At 36.5% G+C, this 22,614-nt stretch overlaps 1 protein-coding gene across 6 annotated transcripts in view; it reads left to right on the plus strand.

Moving 5' to 3' along the window:
• Positions 1 to 22,614, plus strand: part of KLHL32 (kelch like family member 32) — a 122,497-nt gene that overhangs the window by 58,165 nt on the left and 41,718 nt on the right. For all 6 annotated transcript variants that reach the window (XM_062608437.1, XM_062608436.1, XM_062608431.1 and 3 more), the window contains exon 5: positions 3,542 to 3,640. In XM_062608437.1, coding sequence (XP_062464421.1) covers positions 3,542 to 3,640 — 99 coding nt within the window. The remainder of the gene's footprint in view (positions 1 to 3,541; positions 3,641 to 22,614) is intronic.

The following is a 22,614-nucleotide window of genomic DNA, read 5'->3' on the forward strand; positions in this document are numbered from 1 at the left end:
AATTCCATAGGGTTTACTTTCTAGAACTTTCTGACATGACAATACATATTTTCTTAACTGTCATAACATAATGCAAGTTTATTTTTAATATGAATCGTGCCACAACCTCACTTATTCCATGGCCCCACAAAGAGCTGAGAAGGAAATAGAGGTGTTTAAATGAATAGCTGTAATGAAGGTGATAGAAGTACCTCCTCCGTTACTCCCATCTTTGGGCACACAGTTTATCCTCCTTGGGCCTAAAGTAGCTTTAGCTTAGTGTCTTTAAAAGTGTCTGGATGAAATATAATGCCCTGCAATATACAGGGAATAGATTAAATAATCTAATTATTTTTTCTAGATAGAAAATTTATGAAACTTAATAGAGGTGATAGTTAATCTGGACTTCACCTTCTCCCTCGGAAAGAAACACCAAATTACCGCATTTTTGCATCCTTTCTATCCCTTAGTCTATGCATTTGACCACAAGAGGGAGTGAGCTGGATTTAGTGCATGCTATCTGAAGGGTTTTTGGGAGGATGAGGGGTAGAATGGCTGGCTTGAAGAACAGGATTCCTGTTTGAAAACAGTTATTGTGAGGGAGGATAAAAATAGCTTGACAAAGGAAATCAGTTTGGAAACAAACAGCTTATCAGACCCGGTGGCTTGGGAAAGTAAGTTACTCAGACTAACTGCAAGTCCTGCCCATTGCATGCAGGGAGGTGTTAAGCTGATTTTCTTGGGTAGCATTCATAGGTCAGAGAGAAGCTGAGAGCGTAATGAAAATTAACCCTTAGAAATAAGGGTTGAATAGAGGACTGATTGTAAGACGCAGGCAGGTGCAATACCTGAATTGCCACTAATTAGTTTTAATATAAATCTAGCAGAGAAACCGGTCTGAAGAGTGCATGTGTCATACAAAGCACATCCTTCACTGGTGAAGATTGCAAAATTCATCTGAAGTTGTTGATGGTTCCATATTATTCTTTCTGCCCTAATAATTATGCCTTGTAACCTTTGGGTTAAGGATGGAGTAGGGAAAATTATTAAGCTTCTCTCTCTCTAGTTTGCACATTAATAATTTGTGATGAATTTTTAAAGTGTGAATCCAAAGTACATCTTGCTTTTCCTCTTCTTAATTTTCTGCAGGTGTCACAGTGAAGACCTCAGAGCTATTTCTTTGAGGGTTAGACAAACAGGAGAGTCAGTCACTGTGTGTACTTGTGTGAATATGGAGGTATTTATGTGCATTTACTGTTAAAGTTCAGCTGGTTGGCCTATGTAGCATATAAACAGCTATGCTGGTAATTAATAAAAATCAAGTAATTGATTAATGTATGGGAAATAAGAGCTGTAGAATACTTGTTAATTACCCCAGTTTTGATAGAAAAGAGGCTTGCAGTATTTTCTTCCATCTTTACTTACTTTTCTTTTTCTTGGGGGTTTCCCCAGCATGTGGTTTGCTGATGGTGAGCTAATTCATAAACATAAATGTGTATTGAGTGAATACTCAGTTCCATTTAACAGAAAGTCTTAGGAAGAGACAAAGTAGACTTTTCTCAGTTATCTTGGGAAAGACAAAGGTGAGTACGTTAGCTCAGCAGAAAAAATATTGCATGGGCATAGGAAAGCTGTAAGAAGTGGAAAAACATCTAAGAAATGTCTGTCACCTTGAAATGAACTTCTTTTGCTGACTTTGTGCAAATCAAATACACCTCTAGTTAGTAAACAGTCACCCTCCTCGTCTCTTGTCCTACCTCTCATAATGTTACTGGTATTATTTGTAAATGGATTGGTGTAGCTTTAAAATATATTAATATTATCACAGTTAAATATAGTTTGTCTGTGCCTTTAAGGTAGTAATCTGCTTTAGGGTTTTGGTTCTTTTCATGTTGTGTCTTTGACAATGCTAAGCTGATGGCCGGCAGTTAGTAAGTAATATGACATCCAATGACAACTTCCTTAGTGTAAATGATATCTGAATAACAAACACTGCAAGGTCTAAAACAGCCTGTTTCATCAGTTTGACCTTGAATTCTCACTTGAAAATATTTGACAGTGCTGTTCTTTTTTTCAGTATACCTCTTGGAGATATTTTTGTAATTGAAATCCTCTCCAGCTTTCCATTTGAACTGCCACTCATCATGCATAGCAACCTCATTAGCACCAGCCAAAAACTCAGATTGTGCTGGCCTTGGTTCTTGGTTACATTAAGATCCTTACATGTCTTTCTGACTAGATAAAGAACTTTTATACTGTATGTAAATTACATATATGTTCACTTAAAACTTAGTATGACTATATATAGTGATTTGCGCAAGCTTTAAGCATGTCATACACTGACAGGACTCAATGTAAATGAGTTCTTGATATAAAAAAGAATCAATCCTTTCTTGCTTGTTTCTAATATATCCATTATGTTAAAGGTAGTTTGTGGTTTTGCTTGAGGAAGCGAATACTTGTGTGTGTTTTTTTATTTTAATTTCTCTCAAAAACAGTCTAATTGCAAACGATGCAGTGTCTTCCCTTTTGTTTGCCATCCTTCCTGTTCCACTGCATTTGAGACATATAAATGATACATGAGATTAAACCAAATTGTGTGGGCAGAAGAGAAAGCAGCTGGAAAAAAAAAAAAAAGCTTTGCTTCCCTGTGGAGCAGCGAGAGACTGACCTCATGTGGTGTGAAACCAGTGTTGCCAGGCGAAGTACAACAAGGATAAAACTGAATAAACTGAGTGTCTTTGAAAAATTAATTTTTCTCATGCATTTCTGATTTTTGGATGTTGCAACACTTGTATTTAAATATAACATTAGTTTGGATAGTTTGTAATGTGATTGCTGATAAGAAGTTGACTTTTGTGTCCTGAAAGGGATGCTGTAACAAGCTGACCTTGAGACAGCAGACCAGGCACTGAGGCCCAATTATCCTGGCTGTGCCTGTGCGTGATTTTAATTGAAATGAGTAGGAGTTTCATGCGAGTAAGTGCCAGAATAATCGGTCTTGGTTTTTAAGCCCTTTCTGGCACTTCCCCAGCAGTATGCTCACTCTGTGCTATCACAACCTTGCTCTGTAAAATGAACACAGTGGTTAGGAAAATTAGGAAGTGGCACCATGCAGAATGGGAAGGGTGTTCCTAGTCTATATATATTTTTACAAGCATGAATAATAGTAGTAGTGAAGGCTTCTGAGTCAATTCTGTTGACCTGATTCATCAGTATATATGGAAGCATCCAGGTATATGGATAACAAAAGGAGGTTGTGTTATTTTGAAAATTCTCCTTTATAAATAAATAACAGGCATTTACTTTTAAAAAATGTAGCAGTTAATGTGGTTTATGGACTCTCACAGGACCATCTGCTTAAAAATCCTTTGGGTAATTCAGGTGAACTTTGCAGGATGGGAACTCCATCTCCATCCTGCAAAGACCTCTCCATATGCTTAATTGTGTTCTTTCTGTTCTTTTATGTTAACTTAAATGTCTGAAATAACAAAGGCCTGTTAGTATTTTCTACATGTACTCTGAGTTCTACATGGCAAACCTTCCATTTTCTTCTTTACAGATCCTCTTGGAACCAGGGGTAATACAGGATGTCCTAGCAGCTGGGAGTCATTTGCAGCTGTTGGAGCTTCTCAGTTTGTGCTCTCACTATCTTATTCAGGTGAGGCTTCTCTGCCTTATTATCAGCCATTTCTGTTTGGTAAACATTTGTTTCAAGTTTAATCTCAGTAGGAGAGTATTAGTACCATACCTGGTGTAACCTAAATGGCAGTAAATGGATTTCAGGAGATGTGAATTTCGAATGTAATTTGATGATCAGTTTGTGATAGATGCTTTCTCTTCCCATCCATTTTGTCCATTTGAGTTCTGAAAACAAGGATGGTCCACTGATCATGCACATGGGAGTTTGATTTCCTCCTTTACCAGAGAATTTACTTTCTTCTGCCTCAGTTTACCAAATGTTAAATGTTTCCCTACTGCAGTCGTGTATTGTGAAGCATTCAGATACATACTTGTTCACAACAGAATATCGATGCAGGTTCAAGGGCACTACCTGTCACAGAACAGGTAGGCCTTATTACAATGGCACCTTATGCTTAACCTCCCTCCCCCCCCCCCCCCAATTCTGATAATATTATCAACATTAGAGCTGTTATTATGAAGCACAAAATCTGGCTCCAGCGAACTAAGTTTTTGTACTTGGCTTGTATAGGAGATGGCTCATGATGGTAGCAACAGCATAACTTTGAGGTGTATCTATGAAAAGCCTTATTTTTAAAAAAGGCAATAGCAATTCTACATAACTGTTTCCATTGTAATTTTTCAGTATTGTTTCTGAAATAAGGTGCATTTGGCTGTATCTGTGCAACAGTTGGGCATGGAAGTGCATGTCAGCACAATCCTCTCTGTACGCACTTGCCTTCCAACAACATAACTGCCTTTGAACAGTCAATGAGTGTGTTTGGCAGCACACTGAGCTACTGAGTACCCTAGGCATGCAGGATCTCATGTTAAGAGCTCCAGGATGTACTTGAAGGCTCTGTGTCTTAGGGAGAAAGAATCTGTTCTTTGAGTGTCAGCCTTAGGGAAGCCTTCAAAATGCGTGTTCAGTATGGTGGTATGAATATGTGCATTATAAATTGATTAAACAGTTAAAGGAGCTGGCAGTTTGTTTCTGTTTGTTTTCAAGAATGTATGAAGGGATTTAATTTTTCTGAGAAAATAGACATAGAATGGAATGGGAAACATGGTTGGTTTGAGAAATAAGAGATACCAAAAAAGCCACAAAACCATTTGGACTACCAGTTGTCAGGCAGGTGTGGGAAGAGAAAGACGATGCAATGCGAAAGAGATGCAAGCCTAACACTGATAGTCATACAGTGTATTTAATGCCACCCTAAATAGTCAGTGTGAGCATATCTCTGCTGCTTACATGCAATGTCTGTGTCAGAAATTAAACCAAAGAGACCATTGCAGCAAAGAAACTAGGGGAAGCGTTGAAGAGTAGGGAAGCATCTGAGTATTGTAGTTCTGGTGAGATAGGGACATGAGAGGGTTGTAGGAAAGCACCAGGTATATGTCCACTTTAAGTCGTGCTATCTTCTTCCATGACCTATGCTGAGTAACCTCTGGTATTTTCAGATTTTCCTTTAGCACCTAATACTTCTAATCCTGAAATCACTGCAGTGGAAATACAGACAACTGTAGAATTAGCAGTGCTTTGGATCTTGCCCATGATGTGCAATCTGTAGTCAAGTATTTAGGAACAGACTACTAATTAATTTGAAACAAAACCAATGAACCAAACAAAAACAAACCAACCAACCCTGAAAACAAAGCCCCCAAAACCCCCAGTCAAATCAAAACAAAAAGTCAACCACAAAACCACACCCTCCCTTCTCCCCCAGAAAAGCCAAGCAAAGCCAACCAAACAATAAACCCCCACAGAAACAGGGTGAGCAAACATTGCTGCCAAATGGACAGTAAAAATTCTCTGGAAGTGACAGTCGACGTGATTACACAAATAACGTGCAAGAGCTCTGTTGTACTCCAAGTAGCCTGCCAAGATAGGGTAACTGGAGCTACGCTGGTATAAGAATGAAGAGGAAGTGGGACCCAGTGTCCAGATTTACAGTGATGGAGGTAGGGAATAAGGAGGAGAGTATGTCTTGGGAGACAGAGCAGTGATAGTTTTGGAGAGTATTTTTGAATCATGTTTTTTTTTTTTTTTAAGGTATCAAATCTGCATGGACATCTGTGGGATGACTGTAACTTACATCATATCAGTCTTTAGACTGCATTTTACTCTTTTTGCAGTATTTTTAATACCAGATTCATCACAGCAAGGCATATCTGCAGGCAGATTTGCAGTCTAAATAGATCACAGTAAGAATTAATGTCTTGTTCTGCAAAGTTGCAATCCATGCAATTCAACCCTGAATAGTTGTATAAGCTTTTTTTAGCAGAGGTCAACAAGGTACCATACATAATGATGGTGATGCCTTTTAGGGTTCAAATTAATTATATGAAATATCTGTTCATTTTCTACGTACTATTGGTTAATTAAAAAAGTATTTATAGCTTTATTTTAGTACTATCTAAAAATAATATCAAAGTAGCTAAAGAAGGCTTCCCTTGAAGTCACTTATGCTTCCTGCAGTTGCTAACTGGAGTGTCTTGTCAGCCCACATGCTATGATAAAGATGCTGGTAAGAGAATAATGTTTGCCCTTTCTCTTCTTTCTGATGAATCTGAGTGCAGCAGAGTTCTTCCTTTACTGTACTAGTTAATTTCTTTCTTGCTGTTTTGAGTTGTTCAGGTATCGTGAACTTAGTTTAGCATAAATTCAGGAAATAACAGTATGTGGAATCTGGCTGTTATTTATTATTGTTGCATAATGATGACACAGAATTTTCGATGTGTTAGGATTGTTTAGGACCAGGCTTTTCCCATATAATAGTGCTGTTCCTATTAGAGCTTGTTCCAGCTCTCCTCTTTCACTAGATGTTCCAGCTTGTCAGTTTTTTTGGAGCTCAAGACAGTTTCATCTCTTCTTGCTACTTTTACCTGGGGCCTGTAATTATTCTATGGATTTCAGTAAGACTTTTTTTTTGCTTCAAATGCAGTTGGTACAGCTCATACGCATATCAATTCGAAGATGTATTTGTAGTCTGTGAGGTTCCAAAGTAGATTGCACTGATTTAACCCACTGAAGGTGGTGGTTGAAGTGCCTAATTGTTGAAGGTGATTTGCAGTGCACTGGGGCAGATTAATTTCCAGCCAATGCTGCCTTTCATATTCACTGATCTTTAAGGACTTTAATCTCAGTTCTCTCAGAATGAACAAGTTGTTATTTTGACTGTAAGACAGGTTCTCTTCCTTATAGACCAACCAGCTTAGAGCATTCAATAAAATGTCAGTAACAAACAGTTTGCATCACTATTTTTATGTTTATGAAGAGTTTTTGATCAAAGTAAAGACAGAAAAAAGGAGAAGGAACATTCTTTCTTCCCACCTCAATTAAGTAATATTGATTTCCCAGATGTTTATGATAGCAGGAGTTTTCTGACAACACTGCTAATTTATTAAATGCATTTTATCATCTTTAAACTTCACATTATCAAATGTTCTGTAGCATCTAATGTTGATTCCATTTTCTCACTGGAAAACTGCTTCTCATTTTGGCTTGAAAATTTACTGGTTTTTATTTTAAAACAATTGTAGATCATATTTTCTCTACTTGCCAACAAGAGGAATGCCCAAGCATTCCTTACTTTAGGTCTAAATTCCAGCTTTGTGTTTTTCAGACTTCCTCACTTGCTTCAACAGTGTCATATCTTGAATTATGATTACTCCCCAGCCTTTGCTGTTTGGAGGGGGCTTGTTTTTAGTTTCATTTGTAGAGGGGAACTTTTTTTGAAGCATGCTGATGTATTTTATTTGAGACACATACATATTCATGATTCTCTCCGATCATGTCATCTGCATAACTCTCAGGTACTTTAAACATTGAAATAAGGCTTGAAATCTCATACCTCCGTCTCAACGTAAACGAACAGTAAGACAGTGTGATTGTTCTTAGCTGTATTGCTGCTACATAGGTGTGGGAAATTTAAGCCGAAGACTCTAGTTTCGTGTGTCTTGAATTGCACTAAGGTCTGTGATTGCGCACAGCATTTGCTCGCAGAGTGCAGATCCAGTTCTCTAAAAGTTCTTCTTCCAGCTCAGACTGTTTGTCAGTTTTGGCTGAGGTTTTTCAAAGGAGGCTAACGCAGACAGCTGTAGCCAACAGGTAGATTTTGAAAGATAATTGGAACAGGTTATTGGAATGTCTTGTTTCCTTTTTGAAAGAAGTTTTAGCCTTTAGAGTTCCAGTGGACTGCAACTGTCCTACTACTATTTGGACATTGAAAGGGCAGGAGAAAGCTAGTTGAAGGTGTTGAATGTGATGGAGATCCAAGAATGGACTTAAATTGAGGTAGTTTGGTTGTTCATTGTTGATGACCTATTGATGTTGATGTTGTTGATGACCTATTTTGCACTTTAAATCTTGTAAATGTTTTTCTGTAGGGTGCATGACAACTTTATTCTTATGCAAGAGAAGAAATGTGTTAGAAGATTCATTTAGAACTTAGAAATATTTGTTTCATAAACATGTCTGAGTTATATAACTGACAGTAGATGTAAGAAGTTTTGTCTGTTTCCTCAGCTGCTTGCGTATTCAGTACCAAAGAGAGACACAAACTGCAAATTATTTCAACAGTCAGAGTCTTAATAAGGAGGGAACACTATTGAGAATACGCGTTTTCAATGAAATTACCTTCTAGTGATCAACATCAACTCAATATTGTGTAAGTGTAGCTTTTGTAATCAGATTTTAAAACTAAAGGCTGATTTTCACTGGCATTCAGGGATCTGGGACTAAGACTGTACATATTTGAAATTTTAAAGCTAAGTGATTTTTCCGTGTTTTCTGAAATCCAGTATTATTGTTTTCAGTGGAGTTCTATATACAACCTGAGTTACATTTAAGGCAATAAGGTGACAGGTGTGAGTGAGGGGTTTAAAGCTGCAGAACTGGCCAAAGCAATGCACTTGTTTCTGAGAGGCAGGGCATTGCAGGATTGTTAGCATTTACCCCTATAAATTTCTGCTGATAAGTCAGGCACAATTTGTGAAAAACAAATCAAACTCACATGTTGGACAGAGTCTGGGATATCATTTATATTAATTGTTTGGACAGTTGCATGTTTTAAATGCAGCCTTATTACAACGGATGTTAGCTGACTGCCCTTGTACTCAGTGGCTGGAATTCATTTCCTCTTCTCGCAGTAGCTAGGAACAGCAAGTATAGTAGATATAAACAGCAACCCTGATTGCCATTAAAGTTCCCCTGATTGTTAAAAATTTCTCTGGGGATCATAAATGTTTTTGTGTCAGGGGAAGCTGAAAGTTTGATGCCAGTTTTCGTGTTAGTTTTAACTGCATTAAGTTCCCTGCTAAATCGGAAATGTACTGTATTACCTTTTAGAGTAGATAGAACTCAGCCACAGGTATAGCTGCCTCTTGCTACTGATGTCAGTTGTAGTGTCTTTAAAGAGGGCTAATTTAAGATGAAAAGGATATTTTTAGGTGAGTGATTAAAATGAGCTTGAAAAAAATCCAGCACTCTATAGCAGCAGTCAGTTGGAATTTTCTTGGAGCCGCCTCTGTACTGTATGCTCTGGATTCTTGTATACAGAAGCAGACAGCAGGATCACCCTTGAAATGTAAAAATTAGATTAATCAACTCTCAAATGATAAAATAAAACCTCCTGGAATAATTCTTGGTAATAAGTGAAGCAGGAATATTGTCTTGGGTAGGGGCTTTGATTTTTAACCTTCTACTCTAATGGTCAATTTAGGCTCATAAGCCAAGAATTTTTATGGTGCATGAACACCTAATGATCCGGATCTTTTCTTCTACTAATTTTAAACTATTTGAATGTGTTTATAGTTGAAATATGTTACTGATTTTAAAAGGAAAAAGCTACAAATGAACCTGCCTGTGGATTTAAAGGGAGCGTGCATGGTTTAGAGAGTTTCAAAGCTATTTATTTTTTTTTAATGCGACATCTCCATTTGGACAGTGCCAACAACACTGTCCCTACTTTCACTAAGATGCACTCTTTCAGAGATGAATTAATTCTTACACCTGAGATTGAGAGCATCACCTTTGCATTGCTAGGAGCCCTGGTTCAGTTGGGATTTTAGCTCCTGGGTTTTTAATATAGAGCAAATTAAACTGCTGGAAAAAAGAATCTAAAGGTCATGTAGCAACTAAGGCTTGCCTTTTTTTAACTAATACTGAGTTTCTAATCTAAGTACACACATGCACACTCTCCAGCCCTCCACTCCTCCAGAATTAGAGGGGTGTTTTATAAAGCCTCCACTATCAAACTAGAGTCTACCAACTTTATCCCATGGTGGAAAGAGGGACCTTCCCATACTAAGACTACAAAGTAGACAGAAATAATGTCATCTTGCATTTTCCTGGTTTTCAGTTCTATGCAGCCAGTCAGTTGTTGCCGTGCTAGCCTGCTGATTTTTGAAGGAGCATGTTTTGTCACCTGTTGAGTCATTGAGCTATTGACAGACATTAGAAAAGTTTTTGTATAAAGCTCAAAAATAGCTTCAGGAATTTATTTCCTCTTTTTAACATACAGACACATTAAATTACAGAGATATGGGTTTATGTATATGTATACATATATATAATGTGAATGAAGTACTGAGGATTTCAACTTAGAGTGTCACTTAGGAAAAAAAAATGATGGGGGTTTTCTCCATTTTTTTCAGTTGGTGCCAGTGAGGAGTGTAAAAATTGTAAACCCCATCACCTTGAATCCCATTCTTACTGTAACCCACTTGCTGCTATTTAGCTGCAATGTGATAGTGGATATTCTGCTCCTGGGGTGTTAACTCTTAAAGAAAGTGGTGCAGCTATCATGAGGAATTTGCTGACTTTGTGTGTGTGTTCTGCTTTTCGTAATGAAGTAATAATTGATAAAACCGAATTGGAACTGCTGATGGATGTGTGAAGAATGATACTGGAGTATCGAAGTTTACTGTTGCTGGCAAGATTAAAGCTTCCAAGCTGCCTAGCTATTTGTATGGATACACATTGCTGGTCTTCTGCATGAATCACAGGAGGGGTCAGAAGCTGGGAAGAGGTAGATACTGCTACGTCTTCTTCTCTTTGCAGTTTCTGTCAGGAAGGGAGAGCAGCTTACGGTGTGTGTTTCTAAATAGGAACAAAGAAACAGGACTGCTTCCCGGTTTCCCTCCCTGCCCTTCTCATGTTGTCTTTCTAGCCAATATGGCCTTCCTTACCTGACCTTTTCTGTCCCTGAGCCCTTGAAAGATTCCTGCCTTGAACCTTTCTAGTATTTTTATAAAGTTGTAAACAGAGGCTGATGAATCCCAGAATGCTTAGTGCACAAAATTCTTCTTTGGTTTTATTACCATCTGATCAATACTAATGTTTTATGTTCCTCTGCCCCTCCTGCCCCCCAGTGTCTTTGGCTTTTAATTCCCCTTACTAATTGAGGTAGTTTAGATGCATGAACCCCAGAAATGGCAGTATTTGTAATTGGGTAGTGTAGCCCTCCTTAACCGCTGATGTCTTCAGCGACATGCCCTGTTAGCAGTCTGGCAGGAAAATTTGTTTGATTGCAAGAGATGAAACCCAAAAGACCGAAGGCTGAACAGGACTTGAAATGAGGCAGTCGAGCCCTTCCTCCCCAGGAGTGGGCAGCAGGTGGCACTGTGAGTCCGTAACAGTTTGAGCAGATAAATTCCAGGAAAAATCAAAAAAAAAAATGAAAAGAAAAATTATTTATTTTTACTCCGTATTAGTCTTCTGACCTAATCAGTAAAAAAGTCATTATTCACACAACACTGGGCAATATGCATTGTAATTTTTAACAAATAATAGGAAACTGTTAATGTTTTCACAGGAAATACAGTTCTGTCTTGTGCAGCAATGGTCATTTATCACTGCACTTTGTGAAATCACTCATTTGTTCTAATTTGAATGTAAATGACTCTAAGGTTTTACAAATAAGGTGACAGACTCACATAAATGTAATTGCAGGGTTCATCTCTCTCTTTTTATATATCACTCATTAAGTTATGAATTAAATACATCGTATTAAACCAGGGGCATGTCCAATGATGATATTGTAATGGCAAATTACTCTATGCTATTAGAGGTGTATTTTTTATTCATGGACATTAATTTGTCATTAAGCGGCATTAGTTTAGCACTTTTATGTGGAAGACGTGACCTGAAAGAGGAGACTTACAGCTCTAATGTGAAAGAACAGGAATACAGGCACCAGATAATACAGAGCATTTTTATTTTTTTACGTCCTGTAAAGAAGCAGAGGGACATTTTATTTAATTTTGCTTTGATCTAAAGCAGTTCTAGTTCTGTTAAGCCATTTTAGCAAAGGTATTTCTGAAACATGTAAATGCTTTGGCTATAAAGTATTTACTAATGTGGGAAAAGCCAGAATGTTAAGTACCACGCAGTGACTGTAAATCATTTGTAACCTGTGAACCTGAAGAGAACACTGGGCCTGAAGTGAGTTACAATCTGATTTTATCTCATAAGTATTACTGTGGTAGGGAGTTAATTGTCCATCTTGTTGGCATAGCCAAAATAAACTTCTTTTTTTTTTTTAAATTTCCTTATAATTGTGAAGTTACCTTCTCTATAATTTTGTATTTTTAAACATATTATTATTTTCATAAGAATCAATTTCAGGTTGGGAATGTTAAGCAGGAGGAGAATCTTTCTTAAGAAAATGAATGAGAAAATGTATTATTTGATGGAATTTGAGAGGCAACTCAGCACTTGAAATATTAAACTGAGGAAAATAGTGAATGACTTTCTCTGCTCTATCTTTAAAAGCTATTAAAAAGACCCAGTAAATTTTATTTTAATTTTACAGTCAGTTTAATATATGAGACTGTCCTTTCAAAACTTGGTTAGGGATCAAAGTTCATATACCCCAAGTTTGGCAGTGTTTGCAATTTGGACTTTTCCATAGACTGCCTTCTGTTAAAGGCAAAAAGTCTGAATTTGATAATCTATGTATTTGTTTCCCCACCCACCCTGATATATGTTATGTTTTTCTGTAATCATTACTGTTTGATTCACCTATCTGAACTGCTCACAACCACCTTAAGTAGCACAACCCACAAGTTGAGTGTGAAGATTTGTAATGAAAGCCCAAAATATATATAAATAGTATAAGAAATGGGAGTACCTCAAATTTACATCTAGTTGTAACTACTATTAAGTACTATTTCAGTACTTAATAGAGAACCATTTCGCTTTGTAGGGGAGCACAAAGAAGGAAACAAGTTCTGTGTAAGGCTGTTCATGTTTTCCAGTAGATCTCTTAGCAGCAGTAAGTGAAAACAGCATTTTTGCACATTCCATCAGAGAATTGCACAACTGCATCAGAGTAGGCTTTGCTGGGAAGCCAGTATTTTGGTTTAGAATTGTGATGTAGATTAATTCTATTAAAAACAAAATCTTCATTTCTGTCCAGGGTATTGAGTAGGCTTTGAACCCCAAATGAATATAAATGTATATATGCTGGCTTACTGAATCTTCAGCCAATATGTAATCAGAGTTTTCAGAGTTATAAATTGGCATCATTCATGTCACTAATTCTAAAAATTAAAAGGTACAAACCTAAAGATTAGTGGTATCAACAACTTTATTAACCATCAATAATGTCCTGCAAGTGTGTTATTCCAAACTGAATATTTGCAACTTTATTCACTTGTTTTCATAGAATAGTCGCTCGTGCTCCCTGGGGCAGGTTTTCCTGTGTAATCTGTTCTAAACAGCTGTTTATTAATTTGGAGGAAGTTGCTGCTAGATTTCTCATCTGTTTCAACAGTGTCTTACAGAATTTGTGATATCTGCCACAGAGTATGTTTAGCTGCATAAGGTGGCATTGGATCCTGGATGACTGAAACCAGGACTTTTATTTGTGGTTCAGTGGGAACTGAGCTGGTAATGCATGGATTTTTCTCTACAGTAACTCTTGTAGGAGCTGTCATGTCCCTCTGGATTAGAGGGGTAGTAATATTTTGTCTGGACTTGCTTTGTGATATCACCTTTGCTGTGAAAGTTGCCAAACCCACTCAAAGGAGGTTTTTTTCTAAATTCAATTTCAGTGTTTTCTCCTTGTTTACTATAAGCCACGTGTTCTAATTATATATGCAAAATGCATGGAATTTCCATAGCATCTAAGCTCACCTGTTTTTCATGGGGAAAGTACTGTAGTAACCTCAGGTATGTTTAGCCCCCAAAATACAGTGGGATAGGAATTCCCACTGTTTTGAAATGGAGTCATGTAGACATGAAAAAAGCTATGGGGACAAGCCCAACATCACACACCAGGCATGAAATCAGTGTTTGTGTGCCTATATTTTGTTTTTGCCTGCCTCACAATATTTTTACTCATATTTGCAGCATTACCATCTTCATGGGCCACTGAAATATGCAGGAAGTATTTGTATACAATGGTGATGTCAAGGACACCCAGAGACTGATACTGAGTGTTTGCTATAACTGAATACGTGAAAATATTTGACTACCTAGATACCATTGTGAGTCTTAACTTGCATGTGTATTCTACACCACTGATAAAAAGTCCTAATCAAGTTCTGGCCTTGTATAGCACCATTCAGCCCTGGACCAAAAGTTGAACAGACTATTGGAATTTCTTGAAAAGGAATAAAAGTAGCAGCATAAATTATCAGTGTGTGTGGCAAATATTTCAGAGTGGGAGGAAAAGAGTCAACATTAGATATATGTGATAAGCTGTTGTCAGTGTTTCGCTTTTTAGGTGTGTGGTTAAAATCTTTGAGATTTGGATGTTTCAGTAGCATTTACTAAAATTTGTATTTGAAAATAATTTTTAAAAACTACACTGATTTTTATAACATCTCATGAAATAAGCATTAGCTAAAGATTTTTTCAGTAAGCTCTGGTTCATTTTTAAAAAAACAGTGACTGTTCTTGTTAGATTAGCTGCAGAAATACATTCCTTTTGAAGTAGCTGAGCTATATCCCTCCTCTAAGTGCCCTTCCAATTTTCTGTTAAAGGGTGTCTGGCTTCATTCTCATTGTCTTTAAAGGGGGATACAGAGGAGGGTCCCTTCATATACTTCATGATTTTGAGATACTGGCATATGTCTATAGTTGTGAACACTTAGAAATTGTGCCTGAAATGATTTATTCTGCTTTAAAGGTGGTGTCTTCAAGGTGAAATCTTAAAGGCAGAGAGAATTTTGTTATTTGGCTATGTCTCTTAAATATGCAATGCATTGATTTAAGTATTTTTCTCTTCTGTATTTTTTGAGTCATGGGGGGCATGGACCAAAGAAGCCTTGGTCATAAAGCAAAAGGAATCTTGACTGTTAGCTGTAAAAGAAGTCCTGACTGTTAGCTGTTTGAGATTTTGGGTGCAGGGGAGTTATTTTTTTATTCTTGGTAAGAGCTGCTAGACACTAAATGAATAAAAGTCAGCATGATCTTTGAAGGCTCATGCTTTCTTGATACTTGGCATCTTCAGCAGTGTGAACATTCATGTGTGTTAGTTTGGGGAAGACTTGTGACTTGTTTGGCACCATTGAAGATCAGATGTCAGAAATGTTGAACTGGACATTGAGCCAATGTCTGCTTTTTAGATTTGAGCTTTGCTCTTTCTAGGTTTTCTGGGTTTGAGAGTTATATTTCTAATAATTGCTGACAGAGAGTGATAAGTGAATCCCTAACAATATTTAGTAAGGAAGCAAATCCCCCTTGATCTTCACATATAGTGGAGTTGTTTTGTGTGGTTTTTTTTTTTTTTAAATTCAGTGGTGTTTCCAGAATTCTTTACATTCTTTTACTTTTCTTTCTCTGTGTCAACTACTACTATGCATTTTTATCCTGTTTACCTCCTGAAATCAGTTCTGATTATTATGTAGTAAACCTACTAATCAGCACAGCTCCTAGTCAGGAGAGGCAGAGATGTTCTTTTCACTGCATAAATTTAGGATGGAGTGTTGTAGAGGGTTTTATTTTACTGAGAAATAATGCTTATACGGAACATGTTACAGACATTTTGTTGATATGTTGAGCTGTATAAATGAATTGTGTTGTTAAAGTTGGGGGTGTGGTGAAGAAGAAACAGAATTCTGTAACTACTAGAGCTAGAGCGCTGGACTGGGTTCTGTTTTTTCTATCTTCTGCATCATGGGAAATAACTCCTCCTCTCCTTTTTTCTCTGTAAAATAAAAATTTGCCTTGAGTTAGTGCTATGAGCAAAAAATTTCTTGGTGATTTTTGAGTTGAGGTCAGATAATTGCAGGAACATAGAGATTCCAGAGGAAATGAAGATAAAATAAATAAAACAGAAATGTTGCTTTTTTAAACATTCATGTACTTACAATCAGGTTCTTGTACCCTGTTTGAAACTGATGATTACCCTCCTATTTTCCTGCAGCTGTAGCAAGTCTCTTGCTCTTCAGAGGGATGTGAAAGCATGTAACCTCAGATATCAAATTGTGCAAATATATCCTCCTTTACTATACAGGCAGTTGGCAAAAAAATAGTTTTCATTGCAGTAAATATGTTTCTTTTTTTATTGCAGAGTTGCAAAATGTTCATAATCACACAAAGGTAATGCAAACAGTCCTGTACTTCCTAGTCCAGTGGCCAGGATAACTTTGATCCTACATTCATGAGGCAGAAAGCATTTTCTGAAAATTTGGTCAGAATTTTTTTGCTTTTATATATTCTCTCCATTTTATAAATATCTTTGCTCAAGATCAAACTCTTCAGGAGTCTTGCTTTAAAAACCTAAGTTGAGCACCTTGAATCTTGCAAAGTTGTTTTTCAGGACTATAATATTTTCGTAGCTTTAAAGTGTAGACCTTCAGAACTGGGACCAATATTTGAGCCATAGCTTAAAAACACAATGTTGAAGCAGCAAGAGGGGGTTGCTTCTTTTATTGAACAGCACTTGGTGTGCATTTTCTAAGCCTTTTTTTTTTTTTCAGAGAACTGATGCTGCCGTTTATGACCACTTTGCCAGGAAAGCCGTACAATTGTCATATTCTGTCATTCTCATAACTTGTTATTCCACTGCTATTGAAGAGCCCTCTGTAAACTCTGCAGGCAAAATTTTCTCTTCTCTAGTTCAATTAAACTGTTAATAGTATTGGATCAAGAACTAATCCATTGAGGACTTTGCTGGGAAAATTTAAAATGCTTTATAACTTAACATTAATAACTTCAGTTTGAGATTGTCATTGAACAGATCTTTGATCCATCCTACTAAAAGTATAATATTTCATAAATTTCATGTAGTACATAACATTCAACTTTTCATAATACTCCTTGTGTTAAATTTATCCCATTATATTCTGCCAATATTTCTTGTAAATTTATGAAGATTAGCTCTTTTGATGTTTCCAAATAAGCAGGTCCCCTACCAATCCCTTATTCCTTTCACACAAGTCAAAAGTTAGTAGATAGTTGGGTGATGTGATTTTTACAATGCATTGGGAACTACTTATTTCAAATTGGTGACTGATTCTATGTTGTCTATCAATTATAATCAGTATTGTGTTATCCTGCGCTGGATTCGGCCTTTCTGTATAGTATCACATAATGCCTTAAAATTCTGAGAAAGTTTTGTTGCTTTGGGTTGTTTAGCATACATTTGAGATTTGAATTTGTCTGTGTTAATTAACTCATCATTCCACACATTTTACATAGCTTGTTTAATTCTCTGGTGATATTAGATGTCCGGCTTACTACAGTTACCCTTTTCCAGTTTTCAGATGTGTTTATTAGCTTTGTAATCCTTAAGCATTTGGTGACAAGCTGTTACCTGGGGTTCCAAAGCAGAAACAGGTTTTCAAGAAAAGTGGTCCCTTGCGGGGTTTATTACAGAGCACTTGTATGTATCATTGAAATGTTCCAGAAGTAAGTGTCATAAAAAGATTATGAAAGAGTTGTGTGAATCATGTTATATATTCTTTGCACACAACCACTTCCTCTGTTTTTATTTGTACCTACAGTGTTAACATTAGTATGCTGATAATTTGGGAACATGCTGTTTGTTCTTTAGCGCAACATTAAGTGTTGACTTCCTTTTTCAGTTAGTGACTATCATGCTATTATCCATCTTTGTCATTATTCATTTACATTTAAGCGGAGCAGTTGGAAGACCTATCAAACACCCCGTTTTCTCTGGATTGTGATTCTAGCTCTGCTGCTACATTCCAGTACAGTTGTTTTCTCTGGACTTCTTCTGCATTCCTGGTCTTTGGTCTAGGTTTTTTTCCATGCTTCTGCATTTGAAAGTGGTGTTGTCTTTCTCTTGCCTGCCAGGGCTCCAAAGTGAATCTTAAGCACCAAAACAGAAACAGACTTCCAGCCTTCAGGTTTTGTCATTATGATGTGGCCCACAGTAGTGCAGACATGATTTTGCTTAGCTGTGGAACTGTGTAGCTAGAATGGGATGCAGTTTTTTTTTAGCTGCAAAGTTTAAAGAAGTTATTACAGAGAATGTCCAGACTATTTTTTTTCCTAGAGGCTGATGAGGGGGTGGCAATGGAAGTTCTTCAAGTTACAGCAGCTCATACCGAGCTACTTCCATTCTGAATATTTTTAATGTGAAAAGCAATGGTCTTTTCCTGTCAGTCCCATTCTTAGTAATGTGTTTCACTTGAGGACCAAGTTTACCAAGAATTGTCATGCATTAAATCATACAGTAGCTTTGAGCTACTAACATGATACTATTAAGAAAAAGGCAGTTTGAGTCTAGGATATTTCATGAAAGGTAATTTATAAAGGTAAAGAAATATTAATGCTGGTGTACAAGGTACTGCTAAAAAATAAGAGTACTGTGAAGATTTTGACCACGCAGAAGAAAAAAATAAGTCAGACTGGCAGAGGTATAGAAAAGGGCAGCTAAGATGATCAGGAAGGCCTGTTTTATATGCGTAGATTGAAAGAGTTTGGCTTGTTTAGCCTGGGAAAATGAGGACTGAGGAAGAATATGATTGTTTTCTATAAATAAATCAAAGGAATAAATAAATCAAAGGAATAAATAAATAAATATTATGATACTGTAATAAATACTAGGGGAAGGACGAGGAGGGAGCAGGGAGGAAGACAGTGCTTTTGAAACTGAAAGATAGCATTGGCCCAGGAGCAAATGCATATAAACTGTGTAAATTAAGCTGAAAATACGGAGATGGAGTCTCAGAATCAGATGAACCATCTTGTAGTAGTGTTTGGAGCAAGAAAAGAGTTTTAAGATGGATCTCTCTTAATTTATGATGAAGGTGATTTGATGAGCTTGTCCAGTATAGCAAAGGAATAGGCTTCCACTCCTGTATTCTCATGGCCTTAAACTGTTACTAGAGTCTGAAAAAGAATTGGAAGAAATAGTATTGTACAATCTTATTTTTCTTTATTATTCTTGTCTATAGTTTTGTAACTGTTACTCTTGTGAACTTTGGGTTTCTAAAGGACAAATCTTGCTCTTTCCTGATTTGGTAATATTAGCAAAAAAAAAGTGAACATGGAATATGGAAGATTATGGGTGGTTTATGGAGTAGCCAAGTAGTTCTCAGCTTTCCTTAAGCACTGTAGTAACTGAAGAATTTGCAAAAATATAAAGTGATAAAATATCTGTAAAGACTAGGTACCAATATTCTGTGATTTCTGCTGGACACGCAGGATTACACCATTCCTAATGTTTGAAGAAAAGAGGCTTTCAGAATTGGCAAAATGTGTAAACATTGATAAATCTGATAAAACCCTTCTTTTGGGTTTCAACAGTCAAATGGTATAAAAAAGGCCAGGTGAGAGGTTAGATGATCTCAATGTTCTGTTTCATCCCTGTCTCTTTACTTGATAAATAATACTGATAGCTGCTGTTATCTTGCCAGGAGTACCTGGCAAGATGTGAAGCTTTTCATCTGGGGAGTTTCTGTGCTAGAAGCAGTTAAAAAAAATAAATTAAAATAATAAATCAAATTAAAAAACATTCCTACAGCAGCCTCTGTTTAGCAAGAGAAATCAGCTACTGAAAACTCTGCAGTACCCTACCTGTGGCTGTTCCAATAGTACCACTGAGTTTTAACTGTATAATCTTAATGTTTCATTATCGTATTTCTTTCCATAACACACATAATCATTTATGCAATATATAATAGGCATGTATAACCAGGGTCACTTACAATACTTAACTGGGTTGCCATTTGAAAATATTTGTACTATTTAGTAACTTAGATTAATCTATGTGGGATTCTAGAAAATGTTTACTTTTTAAGTTTTATGTTTGTGTATCTGCATATGGCATATTTCACTTTATTTTTGGAAGCCACACAGATGTCTCATCACATGAGCAATCTGAGAATGTTGTGTCTTTCCATTGTGAAGGTCTCAGGCTTCTTCAATGCCTTCAAAGAGGGCACTTGCTAGCACCAGCCAGCAGGTTGAACCTGGAAACTAAGCAGGTACAGGGAAACGCTAAGTGAGAAGAGAAATTAATTATAAGGCAGAAAGAAAAGTAATAGGGCTGAAATGTTTTGATTTCTTGCTTTTGTACTTAGCCCCAGATCTACTTTGAAATAATGGCATGGATGCAAAATAACTTTTCATGCTTGAAGGAGAAAACAAAAGCAGGAATTATAGAAAGTGTTGAGTAAGCAGTGATCTACCAGAAAAAATTAATTTCATAAAATAAATCATTTAAAAAGACATTCTTTAATGTGCCTGTAAATATAGCTACAGTCTGCATTGATTTAGTAATAAATGTAAACGTGGGTTTATTCACTGCAAAATTCTGACCCAGCTGTTCCACTGTGACCAGGCTTCCACAAAATGTTTTTTTCATGGTTCAACTGGAAGTCCTTGGTATTTAGCGGAGGCAAATTTTGAGTTAGATCTAAAGTATGGGTTTTGAAGGATTTGTGCTTCTGCTTAGTATGAACTATATATGTCTGTACGTGCACGATGTGTTAGTTCTTATGTAAATGTGTGAGGTTTTGCAGAACTGGATCCTTGATATAGAAAGGAAGAGCTAGAACCAACAGAACCAGCTTTCTTTTCTCATAAAATTATGTTGATCCCTTTTGTTGTCAGGGATAAAATTGTCACTACAATTTTTCGTTTGGCACAGTACCTTATCTATTTAGATAGTCTTTGCTATGATTTATGTCAAGGCTCTTTCTGAATGGTGCAGCTGGTTCAGAGTATTTAACATAGAAGAGAACCTGGAAGACCAAGACCCTGTTGTGCTAGGTGCTGCTTAAGGATTTTGAGTAATTGTTTCCCTGTCCCAGAAACCTCACACTCTTTTGCTTTAAAGAGGCTGCACCCCTTTTAGGAAAAGGGGAAATAGTGTCTTCTCTGTTACAGCAGCAGGGCTAGTCATTTAATACCTTGATTTATAATAGTGTTGTAATCTAAATAGGAAGCAGGTGGAGTTACAACTGGGTATGATACTTCAGATATTAATGGCTTGGCTTGGCAGTGGAATTCTAAAGCTGTATATACTATTTCTGTCTTAATTATGCATTCATTAAAAGCTTTTATACCCAACAGAATAAAGTAAATATTGTTTGATCTCTGTAGTGTGCTCCCAGACTGTAGATTTGCACAGCAGGGTCTTGATAATCTGAATAAATTGTATTTCCCCAAGGAGTTTATCTTTCAAATAAGGTCATAAAGAAATGCATTCTTCCCCTTAGTTCTCCTTGTGCTTTTTCTGCTATTTATAACATGGAGCAGAGGAATAGAGGTTTATTGTAGTCTGCTGTGTACTTGGTTATGATTAACTCTAATTTATCAATCTGTTACATCCTTTTCTGTGGCTTGTGCAAGGCAATTATTCTTTAAAGTACAAATGAATAAGGATAGACTTGGAAGAAATTTAAATACAATGTTTATATCTATTTTTCCTGTTTGTCAGTTTAGCATCTCTCCATATTAAAATGCACCTCTGCATTAAAATATGGACGTCACTTCATTTATTTTGAATATTTAATATTGTTATCTTTCAGATTATGCTTGTTCAGAAAATTGATTTTCTTTTATGGGGATTTTAAACATTAGCTCATTGTTAAATTGGCTTAGCATCCAAAGGTTGATACTACTGAATCAGAAGTCCAGTAGTGTAGAACAATGGATTCTCTTACTTCAGGGAGAGGGGAGGAAGCTGGGGAATGTGGAATAAGTAGCATACCTATAATCAAAGATAGCTTCTCATTTCAGAAGTAGACACTGATAATTTGGCCATTAAATTGTTTTGAGTTTCCTGTGAGACTTTAGAGCTATTTCAGCTGTAAGTTGTAAGATCTGTATATATAAACTTACACATATTTCGTTAATCTGAATGTGTCTCAGCAGTGTAATGTACATCACTTTAGAAGAGATATGATCACCACCTTAACTCTCTTCATCTCTTAGTGACAGTTCTGCTTGTGTTCATATTTCATCCTTCAGTTCATAAAAAGGAAAAGTGGCATGTATTTAAAAGTTTATAAAAACAAGATTAAAAGTTTCAGTAATTTACATAAGGCTGGTTTGTACTGTATCTTTTTAAAGCAATACAGTACCAGAAGAAAGTTGCGCACAAATTTTAGATTTTGTAGTTGCTCTTTTAACACAGTATAATAAAACCTGTGGAAAGCAGAGGCTCTTATTCATGACCATACCTCAATTTCCTATTTAGTGACTTATTTCATTTTTAAACAAGTATTTAAATTCAATTAAGGGTTTAGTTTGACAGTCTATTAAAATCAGACTGAGTTGACAGTGATTGCTTTGATACTGTCTAATAGATTTGTTTTTTTTTGTTTTATTTGGGGGTTTTGGGGGGGGTTGGGTTTTGTTTGTTTTTTTTTTTTCTTACTAACTTACACACTGCAATTTAGTCTGCTGCTCTGAAAGCCATACCATGTATGAAGAGTGTGGTCATCTGATCTGTGATCTACATGTTGCAGTCTCAGTGTGACAGTTTTTCCCTCTAGTATCATCACAGAGACAGTAATGTGTAG

Source organism: Pezoporus occidentalis, unplaced genomic scaffold, assembly GCF_034315485.1.
Source record: "Pezoporus occidentalis ecotype Australia unplaced genomic scaffold, CSIRO_AGI_Poc_V1 ctg13, whole genome shotgun sequence".
Taxonomy (NCBI): Eukaryota; Metazoa; Chordata; class Aves; order Psittaciformes; family Psittacidae; genus Pezoporus; species Pezoporus occidentalis.